Source organism: Calypte anna, chromosome Z (genome assembly GCF_003957555.1).
Source record: "Calypte anna isolate BGI_N300 chromosome Z, bCalAnn1_v1.p, whole genome shotgun sequence".
In the NCBI taxonomy this organism is placed as follows: Eukaryota; Metazoa; Chordata; class Aves; order Apodiformes; family Trochilidae; genus Calypte; species Calypte anna.
The window spans coordinates 13,498,770-13,520,233 of NC_044274.1; the positions used below are offsets into that span (position 1 = coordinate 13,498,770).

The 21,464-nt window shown below is 35.3% G+C and overlaps 1 protein-coding gene across 1 annotated transcript in view; it reads left to right on the forward strand.

The window, feature by feature from the left end:
- Positions 1-21,464, forward strand: part of NIPBL (NIPBL cohesin loading factor) — a 149,899-nt gene that overhangs the window by 48,925 nt on the left and 79,510 nt on the right. Inside the window, exons 2-7 of the mRNA XM_030466730.1 lie at positions 6,675-6,818; positions 9,478-9,643; positions 10,775-10,905; positions 16,223-16,322; positions 17,916-18,067; positions 19,022-19,182. Coding sequence (XP_030322590.1) covers positions 6,755-6,818; positions 9,478-9,643; positions 10,775-10,905; positions 16,223-16,322; positions 17,916-18,067; positions 19,022-19,182 — 774 coding nt within the window. The 5' untranslated portion in view covers positions 6,675-6,754. The remainder of the gene's footprint in view (positions 1-6,674; positions 6,819-9,477; positions 9,644-10,774; positions 10,906-16,222; positions 16,323-17,915; positions 18,068-19,021; positions 19,183-21,464) is intronic.

A 21,464-nucleotide genomic window follows, 5' to 3' on the forward strand; every position in this document is an offset into this window, starting at 1 on the left:
CATAGAATGGTATTGTCAGTTATTTATATAGCCCTCTTGAGGTTTTGGGTGTTTTTAATTAAAATGGGTAATTTTGAGATTTACATTTTTCTCTTTTGCTGAAATAAACTACTCTCACAAAAAGTATAATTTGTAAATATTTGTGTCAGTTTATGTTGCCTGGAAGAAAAGGCTTTGACTTGGTGCTTAAATGCCTTGTTTGTGTACAAAGGACTTGATATAGGGTCATTTTAAAGAGTTCTTCATGCTAAGGCATGGAAATTAAATATTTGAGAAGCTATTTTTAAGTGCAGAGCACTGTTAATAAGGGCTTTTTAATTTTTATATACGTTAAAATGAATAAAAAGAAAACATTTCTTGTGCTTGGATGAAGGAAATAGCTGTAACAGAAAAAGGTCCCAGTGCTGCTGGTGAGCTTTTCTTTCTTTTTAGGAAACTTTGTTCTAATTATTTCCCCCTCTTTTGTTATTGCAAGGTAGCAAGAAAAGTCAGGGTTTCCTATTAGGTGTTCATGTAACACACATCAGGGAAGATGTGTACTACCACAGGCATTTGCTCTCTGCAGGTTTTTTGGGGGTTTTTGTGGTTTTGTTTGTTTGTTTGGTGGGGTTTTTTGTTGTTGTTTGTTTGTTTTGTGGGGGATTTTTTGCTGGTGGTCCCATTGTGCCAATTCCCCTCCGCTTCTTGGCTGGGAAGAATTATAAGCACAAAGCACAGTTACACTTCATGTTAGTTTACCATGATAGAAATCTGTCAGCTTCTGCATTATGGGGCATCTCTCCTTGAATCCACAGACCTCTCAAGCTGTGAATGCTTCTAGCACCTTTACTGAGGTTTCTCTTGTCGTTTACTGTGGTGTCACTGGCACTGCTGACATATGGGCAGCAGAGGCATTAGTGTCATTGTTACCAATAGAACAGCAGAGACCCAGGGAAGGTGACAGTAGCCACAGAAGTAGAATCTCCGGAGTTTTTTTCTAAAGATTGCTTTACATTCAGAAGCAATTTACAATTAGCCTAGTACAGGACTTTATACTGAGGTTTCTTTTCTTACCCTGGTTGTAGTTCATAGCGATTTGAGCACCTGCTGTGGGAATATCTTTAGAAAAACACATTATGCTAGTACTGGTTTAGAAATTGTACAGTATATTTTAATTTTTCCCTTGCTTTGTCAGTATCACTGTTGCTGCTGGCTGATCACTTTTTGAACCAAACACACAGATTTCACCAGAACACTGTATTCATGCCTGTATCTTCAAGCTTATTTTTTTGTAGCCAGTGTTGTAGGTGGTAAGATTATTCTGTATCTTGTTATTAATGAGTCTTCTGATTCTTGACACCACCCCCATTCCCTTTTCTCTTCACCTTCCAGTGCATGCTGCCACTCCCACACCCCCACCCTTCAGTTGTTTTAAGTCAGGTTCACACCAAATGGGTCCATAGATTCTTGCATTGCTATTTTAACCTTAGACAGCTGCATCAGTGGTTAGTTACAGTTCACTTCCAATACTGACTTTTTCTGAGACTGAATTACTGTTAAGATGCTTTATATTGTGAATCTATGTGCTTTCCCCCTCTGGCCCCCAGGTACTTCATTGTTGGGCTGTTTTGACAGCTGTGTTTCCTTCCTTGGTGTTGGACATCTGTCATTGTATCAAACTGTAGCTCTGCTAGGGAAACCAGAATTTTGCCCTCTTGAGGGTTAATCTGTAGGAGGTACCTCAGTAATGGCATCTCATTTGAAGGAAAACTAGAGGATATTAAGTCATTCTCTTTCTACCTTTCTCCCTCATTCTTTCAGTGTTTTTTTGTTTGGGTTTGTGTGTGTGTGTTGGTGTGTGTGTTAAGGACAGTTTATGGATTTACAACTAGTTGAAATTAATGTAGTAACTAGCAAGCACCTTATTGAGAAAGAAAGTAGCTTGTTGAAAAAATCTGTAAATGTAAAGCAAAGCTTCTTAAATTCTTAGTAGCATGTTTGTTCATTTAAAATATAATTAAAAGCTCACCTAAATTACGAAGTATCTCATAGAGGAGTTATACTGGGATACTTTGAGAGTGTGCAGTTACATAAATCAACTCTGATAGTGATTAACTCAATTTGATGCTAGTCAACATACAAGAAATGAAATCCACTTTTTCAAGTATTTTCGTTCTAAATAAAAATTTCAAAGTATATGTAAAAGATAACTGTATTTAAGGTACTTATTTAATGGAATGCTTTTTAAAAAGAAAACTAAAGAGACCTAATGCTATAGCTCTTCTTTAAAATTTAATTTAATCTACCTGATTTCCCTTTAATCTCCTCAGATATGTATTAGGTTATTCATACATAATTTATTTCTTAAATCCAAGTATATAAGAATGTAAGTGTTAAAGAATAGCCTTTAACAAACATACATGAAATTTCTCAATCTTGAGTTTGGTTACTGATCTTTGCATTAGTACTGAGCCTGTGTACTACTGCATAAAAACAGATTTTTCCATTTTTTTTTTTTTTTCCACATGGTTTGCATGCATGCACAAAGCTAAGCTGTAGAAGAACTGCAATTTTTGTTAAGGAGACAACAATATTTTTGAACCACAAGGAATGTTTCATAAATTCAGAGTGTGGTAAACAGCAGTTATAGTCTTTTGTCATTTCATTGATAATCAGATGATGCAATATCTGAAAAAATATGATCATGGTTTATTTCTTTTTTGTTTGGGGTTTTTGCTTGGTTTTGGCTTTGTTTGGGTTGGGTGTTTTTTTTCCATTCCTGGTTGCAATCTCTCTTCACTGTGCAAGCACTACCCCTTCACTTAAAATTGTTCACAGCTTGCTTTCATTCTCTCTTCCTCCCCTTAGTTTTACACATGGCTGTCCATTTTTTCTAAAGAGATTTTTTTTGTTTTCCTGTTAACTTTCCACTCTGCCTTTAATCCAGTAGTACTGTGAGAAATTCAGAATATATAGAGAAGTAAATTCTAGAGAGGATCCACATGACACTGCCCTACCCTTGTGCCAGTCAGTCAGTGTTTTCCAGGTCCATGCTATGGATTGTTTTACCAACTACATTTTTAATTTCTACTTTAAAAAACTAACAAAAAAAACAACGAAAAAACAAACAAAAAAACCCCAACAAAACTCATACCACAAAAACACCATTAAGTGAACAACCCACAACATTCTACACTTTAAATGTGTACGTGTTACCGATAACAAACTTTCAATATTACTTTGCTTGCAGTCTTGTCTTTGCTGTATTATTGTGTGTTATAATAGCTTTTTCATATAGTATTGTCAATATATACTGCCATTTCATTGTTTTCCTTTCACTGAGGGGCTCTTTGTATCACTTCCTTTGTGCACTGTGGTTTTTTTTCTCTCTGAAATGTCTTCTATGATAGCTGCTGAATCTTACAAAAAAGCAAGAGCATAAATACCGAATAAACTGAATATGTAAGACCACCTTTGCCTATATATAAATTTGGTTTCTAGTTGTTAGAACTGCTATACTACACACTGTTTGCAAGCTTTAAAATGCGGCAGTTCTTTGATGCCCTTAATTCAGCTAGAGTAAATAACTTTCATTTTTTTCAGTCTAGAGGTAGAAATGCTGTACTGCTAGTAATAAAGTACAAAGCTGATAATGTAAAAGTTTCTTTATATTGAAAAACGTTGATTCTTTGTGACTGATTTTGACATGCCTACAATGTAGTACTTTTAACTCTTGTTATAGTTGGGAAATGTAAAAAGCCCACAACACAACAAACTTTGTCAATCAAGCCATTGTTGTGTACTGTTCTGATATTTTTGCTGTTCTGGTGTTGTTTGAAAGAACTTCCCTCAACTTGAACTAATTTCTTCCCCCTCACTGCTCGATAATTTAAATTCCTTAAATGAGTTAGGTTATTAGTGTTCTAACTGACATCAAATTCAAGCTTTAGTTTCATTGGACCTCAGTTCTGGAAATGAATCACATCTTGTTTGCCAGTTGTTTAACAGATGAAATTTTGCTCTCTATAAAACAGGTGTAATATTTTGATCCTATGTGGTATCTCCATTCTGTGTTTATTGTATAAAGTAATCCCACCACTTAATCCCATCAGCCTCTTTCTCTGTTGTTTGTTCTCATCTGTTTACTTACATCATCATACTTACAAGAACTTTGCAGTGTAAGAGACATGGATTGCCATGCTTAGTTCCCATTTGGTGCAGGCAACCACTACCTGTCTGTTCTGTGACATCTGTATGATCCATCTTCAGAATAATGGTGTTACTTTAAAGAAACGGTGTCGCTGACCTCTCCTACTATTTCTGATTGAAAGGGGGTTCCAGAAAGTGGCAGTTCTGATGGTAGGAAGCTCTGTTCTGATTCTCTTCTTGCTTGTATTCATTTGTTCTTGCTTTAGAATTGCCCGGTAGCATTCTTTTTTGTAATCTTCTTTGACTGCTTTAGAGAGCACCCACATCCCCTCTTGACCTTTGTTTTGTTAGCTAAACAAACCAACCCCTTCTGCTCTACTCTTAGAAAGAAAGTTTACTCTTCCCCTGGCTATTCAAACTCACAGCATTTGCTTCACTCAGGTCCGAATCTTGACAGTTTGGATTTTTTATCATTTATCTGTGGAGGTTTCTAATTTGAGTGTCTGGTTTTGGAGGAATTTCTTCTATTGATTATAATCATTGTATAATTATTGTGTCAGTAATAGCTACAAGGAACTTTCATTAGTACTGACTGCCTCTGACATTTACAACTTTGCCAGGTGACGAGGAAGGGAAACTTAACAGGTTTTTTTTTCTTTTTTCTTTTCTCACTGTTTATGTGTTACATACAGGATTTCCAATAGTACTGGTGACATGGCCTCTCTCAGCTTTCAGTTGAGGGAAACTCATAATTAAATACGACCTCTTTATGTGTGGAAATTGTTCTGTGATTACTATATTTAGTGGCTTTTCAGTGACAAAATCTGAAAGTCCTTCCTTCTGTGAGTTTGCTGTTTCAGATCCATTGCGAGGAACAGATTGTTTGGTTTGGGGATTTTTGGTTGTTTTGCTCTTTTGTTGTTGGTTTGGTGGGGAGAGGATTTGGATGTTTGGGTTTTGTTTCATTTTTATTGTTGTTTGAAGGGGTTTTATAGTTTGTTTTTAATTAACTTTTTTTTTTTGTGGAACTAGGAAATCACTGAAATTGTGTGTATATTGATTTTTTTTGGAGGGTATAGAATCTCAAGTATGGATTGTATTTAAAACTGTTTTGAGTGTTTGAAGGCTGTTTTTTGTCTTTTTTAAAATGTATTATCGAAATCTAAACACCACAATCCACTGAGCACATCTGTCTGTAGCCATTTCCTCAATTACATTTCTGTACTTGTAATATAATATACTTTGAACAAACTCTATTTAGTGGTGAGAGTCAGACTGTGTCAGGTGCATCAAATGAGTCAACTCATTGCTCTGTGTTGGTGTTTTTTTGGTTTTTCTTTTTTTATGGATTCAGTTGTGTGTAGGTAAGAAAACTCTGAAATGTTAACTCCAGTGGTTCATGAAAACTTAGACCAGGAAGAAGTCTCATTTTGTTTCCTTGCCTTGCTTGGAATCTAGGAGTATTTCTTAGCAGTGGTATGCTGTATGTTGTCATTGAGGTGGCATAAGAAAGAATCAGGTGTTTTCTAAGGTTTGGTTTGTATCTATTGTACATGTAATTCTCAAAAATGTTAGCTTGTGAAAAAAGTTTAAGCAAATTGTGATTTCAGTATCTTCAGTAAATAACATAAATGCTTACAGAAGAGGTCTATTTACTTTTAATCAAACTGGGAACACAGGTGCTTGTCCATAATAGGCAAATGAATATATAAAAATTCCTTTCTGTTAATTCCTTTTGTTTATCTTCAGAAAATATAATGTTCAGTTTTTGTCTTTTCAGAAGTATAATAGTGAATTGTAATGGATGATCTTAATAATTTTTTGTTGTTTTGGCACAGCAGTTGACATTATTATGATGAAATTTGGGGTGTGTTTGGTTTTGTTTTGTTTTAAATTAGTGTGATCTACATTACAGTTGGGATCTCTATAGTTATTAAACCTGAGGGAAAAAATCCATTTTGTTCAACAGCTGAATATAAACTATGGCTTTACAGGAAATTAACAAGCTGGTTTGGTGGTGACCAAGGTTTTCTTTTGGTGGAGTCGGCAAAACAGTTTCTGGTAGTAGATTGACCAGACAGTGTTTAATATTAAGGAGATATTTTCAGACAACCTTTGAAATAGTACTTTTAAAATTATTTCTTTTTACTTTACGAGATATGAAAAAAATCTGCAACACTAGGAAGTGAATATAGTAGTTAATAATTAAATTTCTACATTTAGCTATCCACTTTTTTTTTTTTTCAATTTTTGAGTTGGTATTGTATAACTTGAGTAACTTTTCGAATAATTGCCTTACCTTATATCTTTTTTTGGTGAAGGGCTTTGTTTCTCAGACCAACAGCTTGCCTTTGATTGCTTAATGCCATTTGATATTTAAAATTGACATTGTTCTACCCACTATTGACAGAGTTACTTAGTGTGCAGCTGAGGATATGGTCTATGTTTCTTTTATGCTACTGAATATAAAAATTCTAAAAAAATATATAATTTCATTCTGGTTTGTTCATTCTGGTGGGGGTTTTTTGTGTTTGTTTTTTTTTCAGTGCTTGGGAGATGGGAAGTAATGATAGCTGGCACCTGAACTAAAATATCTGTGAAGGCAATACTATCCCAGAACTTCAGGATGAATGGGGATATGCCTCATGTTCCCATCACTACTCTTGCAGGGATCGCTAGTCTTACAGACCGTAAGTACTCTTTCTTGCCTTTGCTTTGCTGTTTTCTAGCTCTTTATTAAATACCTTCATTTTCAAAATACTAACAATAGTTTGATTTTAAAAGTTCTTAAAGATAAAACTCTTAAAGATCTGATTTGTCATCATGCACTATCTGATTTTTTAAAAATCTGTTCATATAAAATGTGGCAATTTAAACATGAAATAAAATGAAATACCCTTAGCCTGAAACAAAATACAGGAATTCATTACTTGTTTTGAGCACCATTCAGTAGCATATATGGGTAACCCACAAATAAAGAAAAACTTGCTTATTATAAAATAGTAAAACATACATCTAATCATATTCATGAGACTGAGAGAAGCAGGAAAGGGAGATTATTTCTGAACATGATACAAAAAAGTTGCTCCAGTTTTAGGTTCAAAGAGTGGTTGTTAAAATGGATATAAGCAGCAGGACCTGTGAGTCTTTTTTCTTAGCTGTTCAGCCTACAAAAAGAGTAGATAAGGGGTGTGTCACCACGAAGGAAAAATGCATTAAGGAAAAAGAACTACTTACAGTCCAAGCTGACAGTGGTTATAATGTGACCAGAAATAACTTTATAGTGAAAACTAAGAGGGGATTTATCGCTACTGTGATGAGGTGTTAGAACAACTGTTATAATAAGAGCAGCTGGGACAAAGACGCTTCTTATTTATAAAGCATGAGAGAGTTTATAGCTCAGTTGTCTTTCTGAAGATAATTAGTCTCAGTGACCTAGGTGCATCTTCTGAACTCATGTTTTTAGTATTATACTGTTTAAATATGGAGACCTTCCAAGAGACACTGAAAATGCATATGCAGCAATTGGATTTAATTGCCTACATTAAAATCAGCAGGTGGACAAAAATATTTTCTTTCAAAAAAAAAAAAATCTTAAAAAAAAACCCAAACAAAAAACATTCAAGGACAAAAACATGTCCTTGACATGTTCTTGACATACTCTTTATGTCTTCCTGATATTTGGAAATATCAAATTGAGAGATACACTTATGCATTTAGATGTGTTTATATGTGTAAGTGCAAATGCAAGAGCTTCTTCAAATGAACTACTTGTGGTGGGATTAGCCCTTATGTTAGGTCTACATTAGGTGCATTTTCTTCATTTTGCATGGTATTTACTTAATGTTCAGAAAGTCAGAAGCAGATGAAAGATAAAGACTTCTAAATGCCTCACTTTATTTTTTTCTGAGTGAGAAGAAGGAACTAGAATTGGCAAGGGTGGAAATCACTTGAATCTCTTCACCCCTCCTCCCCCCCCCTTTTTTTTTTTAGTAATTTCAAAATACAGAAGAAACAAAAAATAGAATCATAGAATGGGTTGGGTAGTCTCCCTGCATGGGCAGGTTTCACATTTCTCCATCCAGTCTGGCCTTGAACACTTACGAGTGATAGGATCTTCCCTGGACAACCTGCTCTGGTGTCTCACCACTCTCACAGGAAAGAATTTCTTTATAATGTCCAGCCCCAATCTACCCCCCTCCAGTTTGAAGCCATTACTGATTGTCCTGTCACTCCATGCCCTTGCAAGAAGTCCGTCTCCAGCTTTCCCGTAGCCCCCCTTCAGGTACTGAATACTCCTCTTGGAGTATTTCACTTAAGTTGGCTTTTGTGAACCTGTTACTAGTAGTTCAACTAAAACATTTATCTCAGAGCCATAAACAGCCTGGGAACTCGAAGTCAGAGTCAGCTTTTTTTTCTGGACCCATGAATGTGACTTTTCTATGTAGCCAGCTTTTTGGCCTCTCTGGTTTACTCGCCCCTTGTTTGTGCAACTCTGCCAACCATCTGGTCAAGGCTTCTTACATGATACACTTCCTTGTTACGTCTGTAGAACTAAAACTTCCCTCTGAAAGTATAGTGTGCTCATTCATAATTTGATTGCAATATTGTGATGTGTATATTCATTGTGTCTTTTTACCAAGATTTGTGAATAACTATGCTGACCAAATTTACGTTTTAGTAATTTTACCAATCAACAATTCTAGACTTTTCTTGAGAAGATGACTTATGTAGAAATATAAACAACAAGAAAATAATAAAAGGAAAATTTAATTAGAGGCCTAAATTTGGATTTGGATTCTTTGATTTTTGTTTTGGTAGCCTGAGTCTTTTGTGGGGTTTTTTGTTTGTTTGGGGGTTTTTTTGTTGGTTGGTTTTGCGTTTTTTTCAAAACCTACCCTGGCCAAACAAACACTAATTAAATACAGAAGTCAGAGTAGAGAACTTGAAATATATGCTCAGTGCACTTACAGTACTGCATATAACTAAGAGGATTTTGCATTTCCTTCTTTTAGTAATGCTTTTGTCTCCAAGAGGAAGCTGCCATAGCAAATTAAATAATTCAGTATTCTTGAATGTATTTATTTGTAATATCTGCCTTAGCACAGTTAAGCACTTAAAATAATATAGTGATATAACTTGTAGACTAAACTGCATCATATTTTAAAGCAGAGTCCATCCCTTGAGCATCTCTGTGTTTCTGGTTTAAAGTTATGCAACAATCTTTCCAGTACTTCAAATGTAGTTGTCAAGTCTTTTGTAATCACATGAGGGAGGAAGAGGGGCCCACCTTTGTATGTTTGTGATTCATGAAGTTATTCTGAACTCCTTTCTGTTTTCTGATAACAGTTTTGAACCAGCTGCCTCTTCCATCACCTTTACCTGCTACAACAACAAAAAGCCTACTTTTCAATGGACGGATAGCTGAAGAGGTGAACTGCCTTTTGGCTTGCAGGGATGAAAATCTGGTTTCACAGCTTGTCCACAGTCTCAATCAGGTGTCAACAGATCACATGTATGTATTTTGAAGTTCAGCTACATCAGACCACTGTCCTTATTCCTTGAAATAAAAATTAACTTGATTGAGAAGGATGTTTGTGAGAAGTGTGAAAACTAGAACATGCAGGTTTTTTATCAGGGTTGCTTGGCCGGTTACTGTTGTGTAAGAGTCAAATGTTTTCAGATAGTTAGTTAGAACTTTAATAATTGTCCAGCAGCCCTTTCATACCTGTAGGGTTTATTTTATAGATCTCATGCTTATTCCATTCTTGTTAGGAGTGTAGACTTTGTGGTGTTGATTGTGCAATACTAATTTTTGTTCCACTTCGGTTAATAATGCTCACAGACATATTATATACACAGTACACAAAAAGAATTTTTGAGACGCTTCTGTAAGAACATGGTCAGTTCTGATTAGGTATTGAACTAAGGTATTTTAAGAATTGAACCAACAAGAATGGAAGTGTATTTTCTTTATGTTAAATTTTTCTAAACTTTTCTCTGGCATCCTTTGAATTATATTACCTTTTCCTACACATTCCAACAAATCCTTCTTTCATATGGAAGCTTTTAAAAGTCCTCAAAGTCAGTCAAAGCACAGATGCATTTATAGGAAATCAGTCACTTTTTTTTTATGTTTTCGAGGGAATCCTGTGATGTCAAAGATTTGCCAGTTTCCCAGTTTAAAATGTAAGATTCTTAGAGCACTGGGGTGCAACCTGAATAGTATGCTTTGAAGCATATGTTGCTTGCATTGCTTCAGTAATATTTTATTGATGTTACGCTAAAGTATGTTTTTATGGAGAAGATGATGATACAAAAGAGGGTATAAGAAACTTTTTCTAGTAGCCTGAAACACACAGCCATGTACATAAAAGAGCTTAGTAACAGAAAATAATTTTGAAGATTTGTAGGAATACCTCTTGTGCCATTCCATAAAGAAGACGGGGAAAAAACTGAGACAGGGAACAGTGCTTTGCAGACTTGGGCTTTTTTTTTCTATAATTTAACAATAAATTGTCTTCTTTCATTTTGGTTTTGGTTTTTGTTTTTTGTTTGTCTTTCTTTTTTTTTTTTACTTGACTCATAGTTTCTTATAATTTGAAAATGCATTTGCCTCTTTATTTGCTTACTTCCACAATTCCAGAGAGTTGAAAGATAACCTTGGCAGTGATGATCCAGAGGGAGATATACCAGTCTTGCTGCAGGCTATCCTGGCAAGGAATCCTAATGTTTTCAGGGAGAAAAGCATGCAAAACAGATACGGGGTACAAAGCGGTAAGGATTTTTGATTATTTATTAATTGCATTTTATGTTGTTCTGAAAGTTTAGAGACACAAATATATATGGAGCAAAACTGTGATAGTTATGCCTTGTCCTGTATTTGGTAGTGATACAAAGCTATGTATCTTTACATCTTTACAGAGCTATTCTGTTAGAATAAGCATGGAAATAAGCTCTCAGATGCTTTTGTAAAAATGTTAAATAATCACTGCAAAGTTTGATCTCTAGCCTGACTGATTGGATTTTATTTTAATTTTATTGTAATTTCTTTATTACTAGGTTCATATATTTGTATTGGTAAACAATTGAAGTTGAAAAAATATGCCTTTATCATACTGTACTGAAAATCTTTATGGTTATACTGAATCTGACAATTGATCGGAGAGATTCTAGTTTTAGAATTGGAGAGCTGCACCTGAAGTGTGTTCTTTAAATACTAAGCTAGGAAAGGAGCAGATACTTCCCAGAGTTTCCACAGTGTGAAGATAAAGCTTTGCTAGCACTGCAAAGATACAGAAGTGTCGCTGGAGTCCACAAAGGATGAAACTGTAAGGTGGTTTTGGAGGGGTAAAATTAATAAAATGAGAGAAGTTTGTTCACTTAGGCTAGTGAATACAATATTTGAAAAGAATTTGCTAAGGGCAGGACATGTAATGTTCATTGCAAGAATGCGGAAATTTCCTGGCATGAAGATGTGAAAGGTAGTGATAAGTATTTTTAATTTCATTGATACATATATCCTGAAATTTTAGCACTAAAAAGTCTCTGGACTCTGTGTTCCGTGTTAGTTGTGTTAGAGTATGATTTTTCCAGCTATGGAAAGAGTGTAACTGTCCTGCCAGTTTTTAGAGTAATCCCACAAAGACCATACATTTGAATTAGAGTTTTCCACCAGTTTTGTACAGTACAATAATTTTTTTTTGCCAGTGGAAAAAACCAAAAAGGATACATCATTTTTAAAATTCTCTGTTCTGACAGAGGCTTTTGAAAGAAAGAAGACAAAGCTAATTAATTTCTTTCTAAGTTTTGCTAATTCTGTGCAGAATTAGGGAGAAACACTTTTGAAGCTTGATTAAATAGGTTAAGAATAATCCTTAATGAAATAAAAGTGTTACTGTCTTTAGTAAATGTGGTTTGGCCTATGCTTGAAGAAAGATAATAGTACAAAAATAATTCAACATGAAACATTAAAGAATAATTGACCTTATTTTATTAAAATTAACAAAGTTGTTTCAGAGATCCAGAAGAGATCAGACTTTAAAAGTTCCTGAAATATTTAATTTTATTTTACATCATTCTAAATCCTTGTACAAGTGGTTCCATGGCAGTGTTCAGTGTGAAATCTGAAAACAGCAAAGAAGGAGGGAAAAGGGGGAAAGTATAGGTGTGGACCAAGTATTTTGAGAGGAAGAACGCCCTGGAATTAATATTTGGGAAAGCTAGGGGAAGTGTGACTTTATCTTCCATGGTAAAATGTCACACTGTTTCCTGGAAATAGGTGGATCTTTAAGGTAGATGCTGGCAAACTGCAGTAGCCTAATTAGCAGTTACTGTATTTCATTCAGGCCAAAGCAGGCTATCTTGATGTGTTGGGGAATAAATGCTTGGGTTTTCTTTGGATTTTTGAACAGATACTGCAATCTCTGTAGACTTGATAGGATTTGAACAACAATTGGGTATTTGGTAGAGAACTTGGGTGATGCATTTTGCCAGCTAGAAGAATGAAATTTCTTCTTAATGCATTTCTCTTAATGCAAATTCATTTATTCTGTTCTCCTCAACATCTTCTGTTGAGTCCGGCATGCAGTGCTGGGTACAGTGACCCCGTATTTGTAATACCCACTACTGAGGAGCAGGGAAGGCAGTGGGACCCCCTGTCTGCTAACTCAGCCTGTGGTTGGCCTCTGCACTTGGGTGCAGTTACAGCTTTAGTGTGGAAAGTGAACCAAAGTGATTTCTCCTAGCCTTCATTTCTGCTGCAAGTACAGGAAGATTACCTGGCTAAAGAATTGCCTTAAGCACATAATAAAACTGTTGGTTCAGTACAGTTTGTCAGGTAATAAAGGCGTCTTCAGAAAGTGAAATGCTTTGTTTTGAATACTTCTGAATTCACAAGAAGAATTCTGTGCTGATGATTTTTCCCCAAGTTCATATTGATCTGTAGTTCAGCCCTAATTTCAGAGCAGCAATTGATTTTAGTTATGATGAACAAATAGTGCAAGAAGGATGTATTATGAGAACATTCTTTTGCTTTGTGTCCTGAGTGGGTTCTCCTGCTTTCTCTCTCCCCCCACTTGCTGACATGTTTTGTTTCTGGTAACGTAGCAGCAATGTTTGTACTATTATTCCCTGTCCTTTGATAACAGCCACATTGACATAAAAAAATTCTGGGTTCCATCTTGCAATGATGCCTTTGTTGCATCTTAACGGTCTGTGAGCCATGGAATTTTCAATGATTATTAATTTAAAATTAAATTACTACCTAATTTCAGTTTCCATAGTATTATCCTCTGTTTTCCTTCTCAACACTTTGGATTTATCTTCCAGCAGATATGTGTTGGAGGATCAGCTGAAGTAGTGTATGACAATAGGCTAATATTCATTGCTTCACTTGAGGTTCAGTGAGGACTTAATATTCGGAACTTGTGAATTTTGGGGGCCTAAAATCTTATGCATCTTTCCATAGCTGTGAAATTATTATAGCTTTTTTTTCACTTATGCAAGAATTCAATTGCTCGTGTGGCTGTAAAATAGAAAGTATTTACAGATGTAAACTTTCAAAAATAGTGTAAATTTAGCTGAAAAATCTCCTGTTGATGAGCAGTCCTAGTTTGAGCATGCTGGATGCTGTAATACAGTTTAATCCTACAAGACTTCTTCTGTGACCTTGAGCTGTGTCTTTCTGAAGAGCACTCTTTGGTATTTAGTTGGAATGCTCAAATGTATTTCTGTGTATCACTTTTCCAAGAAAAAGAAGTGTTGTTGAGACTGGAATTAGGTATCAAGGATACTTGTTCTAGTAATATTACTGGTACAATGATGAGTTGTCTAGCCTTAACAACACCAGCATTGAAAATTAAGGTTGCTTTTAAAAGCAATTCTTATATATGGAGGGTATGGAAGTGTTCATTGGAGTAATAAATCTGTTGCTTTGTGATAAGATGATGTAAAAAATGCACAAGAAGATACTTTAGTGCTGCTGGCCACAGACCAATTTAAATCCTCCTTAGACTAAATGCTCAGGGCTTATTTTCTCTTCTTTATCATTACATCATTACCAGGCTTACTTCTCTGCTTGGAAACTTTTTAGACAGTGGAGTTTTTGTTCTTGTTGTTGCATGTTTGTTCGGTTTTGTTTGTGTTTTCCTACCTACATTGTGCCTCCCATATCCCATCCTTCCCTCAGCAAAGAGAGAAGCAAGAGCTGTCACTGAATAAGTTTTAGGGTTCTTTTAGTTTGGTTTTGGTGAGGTTTTTTGGTTCTTTTTTTTGGTTGGTTGGTTGGTTTTTTGTTTTTTAATGGCATTTCAAATAAATTAATTTACATATTCTTTTGAACAAAAACTGGCACATCTGTGGGCCAAAACGTATTAAATTTAGGGATGAAAAAAATAAATAGATAGGTTTTAAAGTATTTCAAAAGTTCAGCCTGTGTTTTAAATGTAAAATAATACTTTGTCTGCATAATCCATGCTCATATGGGCACAGCTTTCTGTGTACTGATGTTAAGGGACTGTAGTTCGACTGGAGCATGGTGCTTCACTGCATGAAGTGTGGCAGTGAGAGGTGAGCAGGCAGTGGGCACTCTGGGCACTGCCTTCCACACAGACCCTGTCTTTGAGGCAACCAGTGCCCATTTAAAGAAAATGCTGGAGTTGAGAAGCCTTCTGTTTACTCGGGACAATGAAATGTCTTCTTTATGAAGGTCTTTCATTTATTTATTGTTTTCAGCACAAGATGGGACCTTCAGTCCTGCTCTGGGCTTGTTTTCACGTGTTAATATATGTGGAATGCAACACTTCACACCTACCAGGAGGTAGGAATGGCTGCATTCCTGGGGGATTAGCACATCTTTCCTCTGCTGGGTGACAAGGAGGATTTGTGAAACTAGTTGAGTGAATAGTGCAGTAACTGAAATCAGTGATAGGATTTCAAGGATTGACAGATCCCAAACGTTCAGGAATGGGAACTTCTGCCAGCCTTCTGTGTAACCTTTTGTTTAAAACACTGGTACTACTGATGTGTTTTTACCCATGACTGTGGATCTTCCCAAGCTCCAGAGTGCATGTGAATTCTGACACTAAGATGCAAGACATTCAATTCTGTCATTAAAATAACTTAAAATTAATTTACGTTGTTGTGTTTCTGCATGACTTCCATGTCCAGTGGCATGGTGTGGTTAGGGTATTCTTTACACGTGTAGCAAAGAGATGGGGAATAAAAAAGGTTTTCTATAAACTCTCACTGATAGTTATGTAAATTAGAATAGAGTAGAACAGAATTGAGCGGACTATTTTAGTTGGAAGGGACCTGCAATGATCCTCTAATCCAACTTCCTGACTACTTCAGAACTGACTGAAAACTCAAGTTCATTAAAGACATTGTCCAAATGCCTCTAAATTATTTGATTTCAAGCACTTTGGTTCTTGTGGCTTGCCAGCTAGTACAATTCCTTAATTGCCAAAGCATGACTGGGGGGGAATCCACAGCTGGTGGCAGTCTGCAGTTGGGATATTAGTTCTGCTTCACAACTGAAATATTTCAGCACCTTCTCTGATAACAGTCCTTATAAGCACGGCAGAGGTAAAGTAGAAAGCTTTGTCCCTGAGTAGAAATGAGCAACTAAGGTATTATGGGAGCTGTGAAAGTATTTTGCAGCACTCAGCCAGAGATGATTGCTGTACTTGATGTAAAAATGGGTGATAAGTTTTCTGTGTTCTACTGACTTCTGAAGTTTCAAAATATTTTACTTACTGTACACACCTACCTGGGGCATGGAATATATGTTTTGTTGTAAATTGTTCCAGGTTACTGGTAGGTTTTGGGGAAATTCTTAGGAACAGGGGAAGGAACTACTGTTAAATTTGCAACTGAATTAACACTGCTTTAGAGAATCCTTTTTTATGTCATAATGTAAAGCTGACATTTGACATGGAATCAATAATTTCTAATGTGTGTTCTAGCAGTTAGGGGTAGATGATGCTAATGTTTATAATGTTTATAATATCTTTGTATGTAATAATTTCTGAAATGAGATCTCGCTGATTAAGAAGGAAATGCATGTAAAGTAATGCTGTCTTTTTTTAAATAGGGATGATGATGTCACAGTTTAATATTTCTCAGAATTCCATGCGTGGTAGTCCTGCATCTTCCAATTATCAACAAACCACTATCTCACATAGCCCTTCCAGGTAATGCTTTCTTTTAAATGGGGTGGGAGGGCCAGTGGGCTTAAAATTCTTCTACAACAAAATTCAGTTCTTGTTGCAAATATGTGAGTGGAAGATGATGAGGGTCAAGACAGGTTTTGCCTTTGCTTAACAGCAGGGGGAGCTTCTTCAGCTGGCAAAGAAACGTGTTTCTGTCAGGGAATTAATCCTTGTATTCTAAGCTTTACTCATGATTCTCTGCTCTCTCTCTTTCTCATAATTTTGGCACACTTTCTTTCCTGTGTAAGGAGTCTCCCTGCCTCCTGCCACCCCTCCAGCTGCCTTCTGCCTATGACAGAGGCTGACATTGGTGGCAGGAGAACGGGAGAGAAGAGGATAATGAGTACCAGCACACAGGACTGTAGCAATGTGAGAGGAGAGTGGGGAAACAAGGCTTGTAAAAGCACTAAGTGCTGTTGTAACAGTTGTACAAAAGACCAGTTGGGAGAGGTTTGGACAGTCTTTCAGCAGCATCCTTGTCAATTTTCTAGTCCTTGTTTAATCATTCAGGTGTTAGCAAATAGCATGCTTTACTTGAGGCCTAACCCAGGCCTTAAATAGTACCATAAAGTATGGGCTAGAGGACAGAGTTCTGCATGCAGTTTCAACACTTACTGGGCTTTTAATAGATTTCATGTTCAATTATTAGATATAATTTAAAAAAATAAAGTTATTAACCACTGTAACTGTTTTGGCAAATTAAATTTGCATAAAAAATCAGTACACATTTTTACTTTTATATCTAAAATGGATATTGAAGAACATTTTTTAAACTTCTGTTATTACAGCGAATACTACAAAGTCTTCTTGAAATCCTTGCAAAATACCTATATTAAATACTTCACTGTTTCTTCCTTTGGAATCTATATTTCACAAAGTTGCAATCTAGAACTGAGTGTTGTGAAAGTATATACTTTATAAAGTATTCATTTGGTTTATTTTTATTTTGAAAGTGCCTATAAGAATGTAAGTTTTAATATGCAGGTATTATTGTCACAAGCATATGTTACTTTTATGGCTTGCTATCTGTTGGATTAGTCTTAAGTTATAGCCAGTGAAGGAGTAAGTTGTGCTCTGTGGACTTATGGTCAGGTCCTACCTAACTGTCTCTCACATTCCTCTATCTTGGCAGCATAATTGCTAGATGAAATTCTTTGAAATTTTACTGGGAAAATCATACTTAGACTAGATGGCTCCTCTTTAATCCTAGTGACTGAGTTATTAATTAAAGCCTAGCTGTCACTTTCATTCAAACTTCTAGGACAAATCTATGGAAACTGCAAATCTGATTTCAATACATACTTGTGGCATTGTTGCCTTTCCCTAGATGGGGATCTTATTAATGCTTTTTATTTAGTTCTTTACTTTTACTAATGCACTACCTAAACTATGACTCTAAAGTATTGAAGTGTGAAGTTTAAAACACTGCCTTTGAGGGAAATTCTTGGTGGTGTTGGAATTTTGTATCTTAAAGAACTTACAATGTTCTGAGTATATACTAAAAGAAATAATAAATTTGTCTAAATTTGCTTTTCCAGCTTTAAAAAACATTATTCTATTTTATTTTATTTTTAGCCGGTTTGTGCCACCACAGACAAGCTCTGCTAACAGATTTTTGGCACAACAAAACAGTCCAGTGCCTAGTCCATATGCTCCTCAAAGCCCTGCAGGATACATGCCATATTCACATCCTCCAAGTTATACACCACACCCTCAGATGCAGCAAGGTAAGTCATGATGTTTGTTTTATTCTCCTGTCTCATGTCAGATTTACCTTCAAGTCCATGTTTCATCACACACTTAATGTAAATCTTTGAGTTTGCAGGGAAATTTCAGCTAACTTTACAGTGTTAGTATATACTTTATTTAAAAAAAAAAAATAAAAAGGGAAGAAGAAAAGGTAAAACACATGTCTGTATTGCATTGAGACCAGTTATCATGACTACAGAAAATAACAGAACAACCCAAAAAGTTTCATTAGTTATTACCGTCATTTATCTGTACTAGCAAAAACTTCATTTTTGCCAATGTAACATAAATTTTGCTGTCAGCTTATTTAGCCTTACAAAACTTTTGTAGTGTTGACTAGGTTAATTCTAAGTTGACTACAGTTATGCTCAAGGTGTACAGTAACTGGCAAAGATAACCTTCACAGTGAATGAATTTCTTTGTCTTTTCTGAAAACAAACTTGAACAACATGAACACTCTAAAGTATCTAGGCATTTTCTGGTTGCTAAGTAAACTTCTTACTGGATTCTTTTAAATCATTCCTCTTCAAGTTCAGCATTGGGCTTAGAATACATATAGCTATTCTCTGTGTAATGTTTTGTATCTGTGAACACCTTGGAAATTAATATAAGTTGTGAATACAAATTATATGGAGGAAAATAAAATTTTCTGTAACCAGTAAGACTGTGATACTGACTGTAATTAGGATAGATATGGAGAGAAACTTGGCTAAGCACATGGGATTTACGTATTAAATCCTTCTGAAAATTAAAATCTAATTGTATTCGGAGTGTTTGTGGCAAAAGGATTCAAGACAAAGTTGGATTCTTGCACATTCCAGGTCCCTTGCATCCAACTCATTAATAGGCACTGTTACTGTGTTTCCTCTGAAATTTTTAAAAAGTTAATGAGTATGTGAATATCAGTATAGTTGCTTTTTTTCCTGTTTCAGCTTCAGTATCCAGTCCCATTGTCACAGCTGGGATGAGGAATCTCCATGAAAATAAAGTTTCAAGTCAGTTGTCTGGAAATGCAGCTAATCATCATGCTGATAATTCTAGACATGGCTCAAATGAAGACTACCTACAGATGGTGCACAGACTAAGTGGTGATGTATGTAACCTAAATCAGTTTATTATGATAAATCATATATTTACTATGATAAAGCAAGCCTTAGAAGTCAGGTATTTTACAATGTTGTTGTGACTTATAAAACTGAAAACATACTGCAATTTCAAATTCTTGTACTCAACCATGCGACTTTGATGTGTGAGATTTAATTTTTACTGGATCTGTCTTTCATCTGAAACTTTTTGTAACATTTGTTCTGATAAAATTAGAAAAAATGAAAAATCTTCACATAATCTCTTAATTCATTTTAAGTGGACATTAGAGTATCTCTAAATGTACTGTAGCAGTATGTTGATGCACCAGTAAATGATTCTAAATAGGTGTATACTTAACTTTTCCCTTTTCAGGTCCCAGCAACATTCAATTAGAGGTGACATGTTTGAAATGCCTATTAGGTAATACAGAAGTGTTGTCAAAGGCAAGATTTCTGTTAGATACGTTCTCTCTCTAGGCTATTATGTGCTTTTATGGCCTGGTTTCTTTTTAAAGTTTTTCCTTAGTGGCATTATTTCATGTGGTATAAATTTCTGAAATCTTGAAACTAAAGGAAAAACCCCAACTTTCTCCCACATAATTTTTTAACTATAGTTTCTTTGTAATGAACATCTCATCCTCTGAATGAAACTTTTTGTGATTCTTCCTTGACAAATCTGGTACTCAGTCTCTTACCAGGTCATGAGACCATAGGCAAGTCTTGTCTTCCTTAAACTACTGTAGACGTAAACCAGTACTGTATTCAACAAGTATACTATTAACACAGGCTCCTTAAATCCCTTGCCAGGATTTATACAGCAGATCTCCAAGAGAGTTACTACTTTTGCTCATTGACATTTTTATTTAAATGCAAGAATTATGCTGATTAAAAATATTAGCTAAGAAGAAGTATCTTAAACAAGAGAGTGTTGTAATGAAGGCATCTGTCATAATACACAGTCATCAGATTTTTCTTAGTCTCTGCTTCAGTAAGGAAAATTCTTCAAAATAGGGAGTTGTTCTTGGAAGTAAATGTATATATATCCCTCACCTATGTTAAAGGTACTCTACAAAAGTGAATCTTGGTTTTATTAAGGAAGGATTTTTGGAAAACCTTAATATTAGGATATTGAAAGCTATAATGCAGAAAACAGCTAGAAGAATTTTTAATTAATTAAAGTTTGGCATCTGTGGATGAATATTAAACTTAATTATAGTGTTGCAGCCTTTTCAGACGCAGTGTGATCTTTGGCCAAGATAGCTATGAATGAAGATCACTAAATCATAAAACTGTAAAACTTCTCTTATTTTTTGTAATCTTTCTTAGTTTGGGGATTTTATACCTTAAAGATATGAATATTTACAGCATATCATGTATTTGCAATAGATCATTCTAAAAGATCAGCAAACATACCCACAGAACTACCCGCAGAACTGATGTAAGGACAATTTTTTGAAGATAATGCCTAGAACGTAGTTTTTTCCTTACATATGACCATTTGATGAAGCTCTGAACTATGAATACATGAAGACTTCTGAAAATTTGTCAGCTGTGATAGGAATGGCATATGTATCTGAAAGAGGTCAACTACCTGTTTAGGCTGTGTAGTTCATTTAATAATGTTTTTTGAGACTTATTTTGTATTTTGAGACTTATTTTTTAAAAAAATTCTGGTTTTTGAGACTTTTTATGAGTCAAAGCTCAGGTTTGAAAAAAAATGAGCTCCACAATTTCAGTGTATTAGTTAGATAAAAAACGAACTCATCAGGAAATTAATGCATTTTGACTTACAATAGTGGCATGTAAGTTTAAGATACAGCTCTTTTTATTTTGTTCATGCTGAATATTAGATTTCTTCACACATGCTGACTTCCTCACTTGAGACAGCAATTGTATTTCCAAGCACTGTTGCAAAAGCAAGTGTAATAATTCAAACAGCATCCAGGTTTTTTTAAGTGACCATGGATGGTGAAAATGATGAAATCTGGTTTCTTACAGATTCATTTTCTTTGACTGGTAAGCACCTCCAGCCATAATTTTCAAACTGTTTTCCCTATCAGCTACACCTTCACAAGGTGTAACGTGTACATTGTCTAGTCTGCATATGTTAGGCATATGTAATTTGGTGAGAAAGTGTTTACTTGCAGTCTTCACTCTCCCTAAAATGCCTGTTTAGCTTTCTCATTTACTAATGACTGCTGATATTTTTTAAAACAGACATATAAAGACATAATCATAATCGAGCCTTCTAACATTGTATTGGGTTGAAATTGGTCAAAAGGATAAAAGG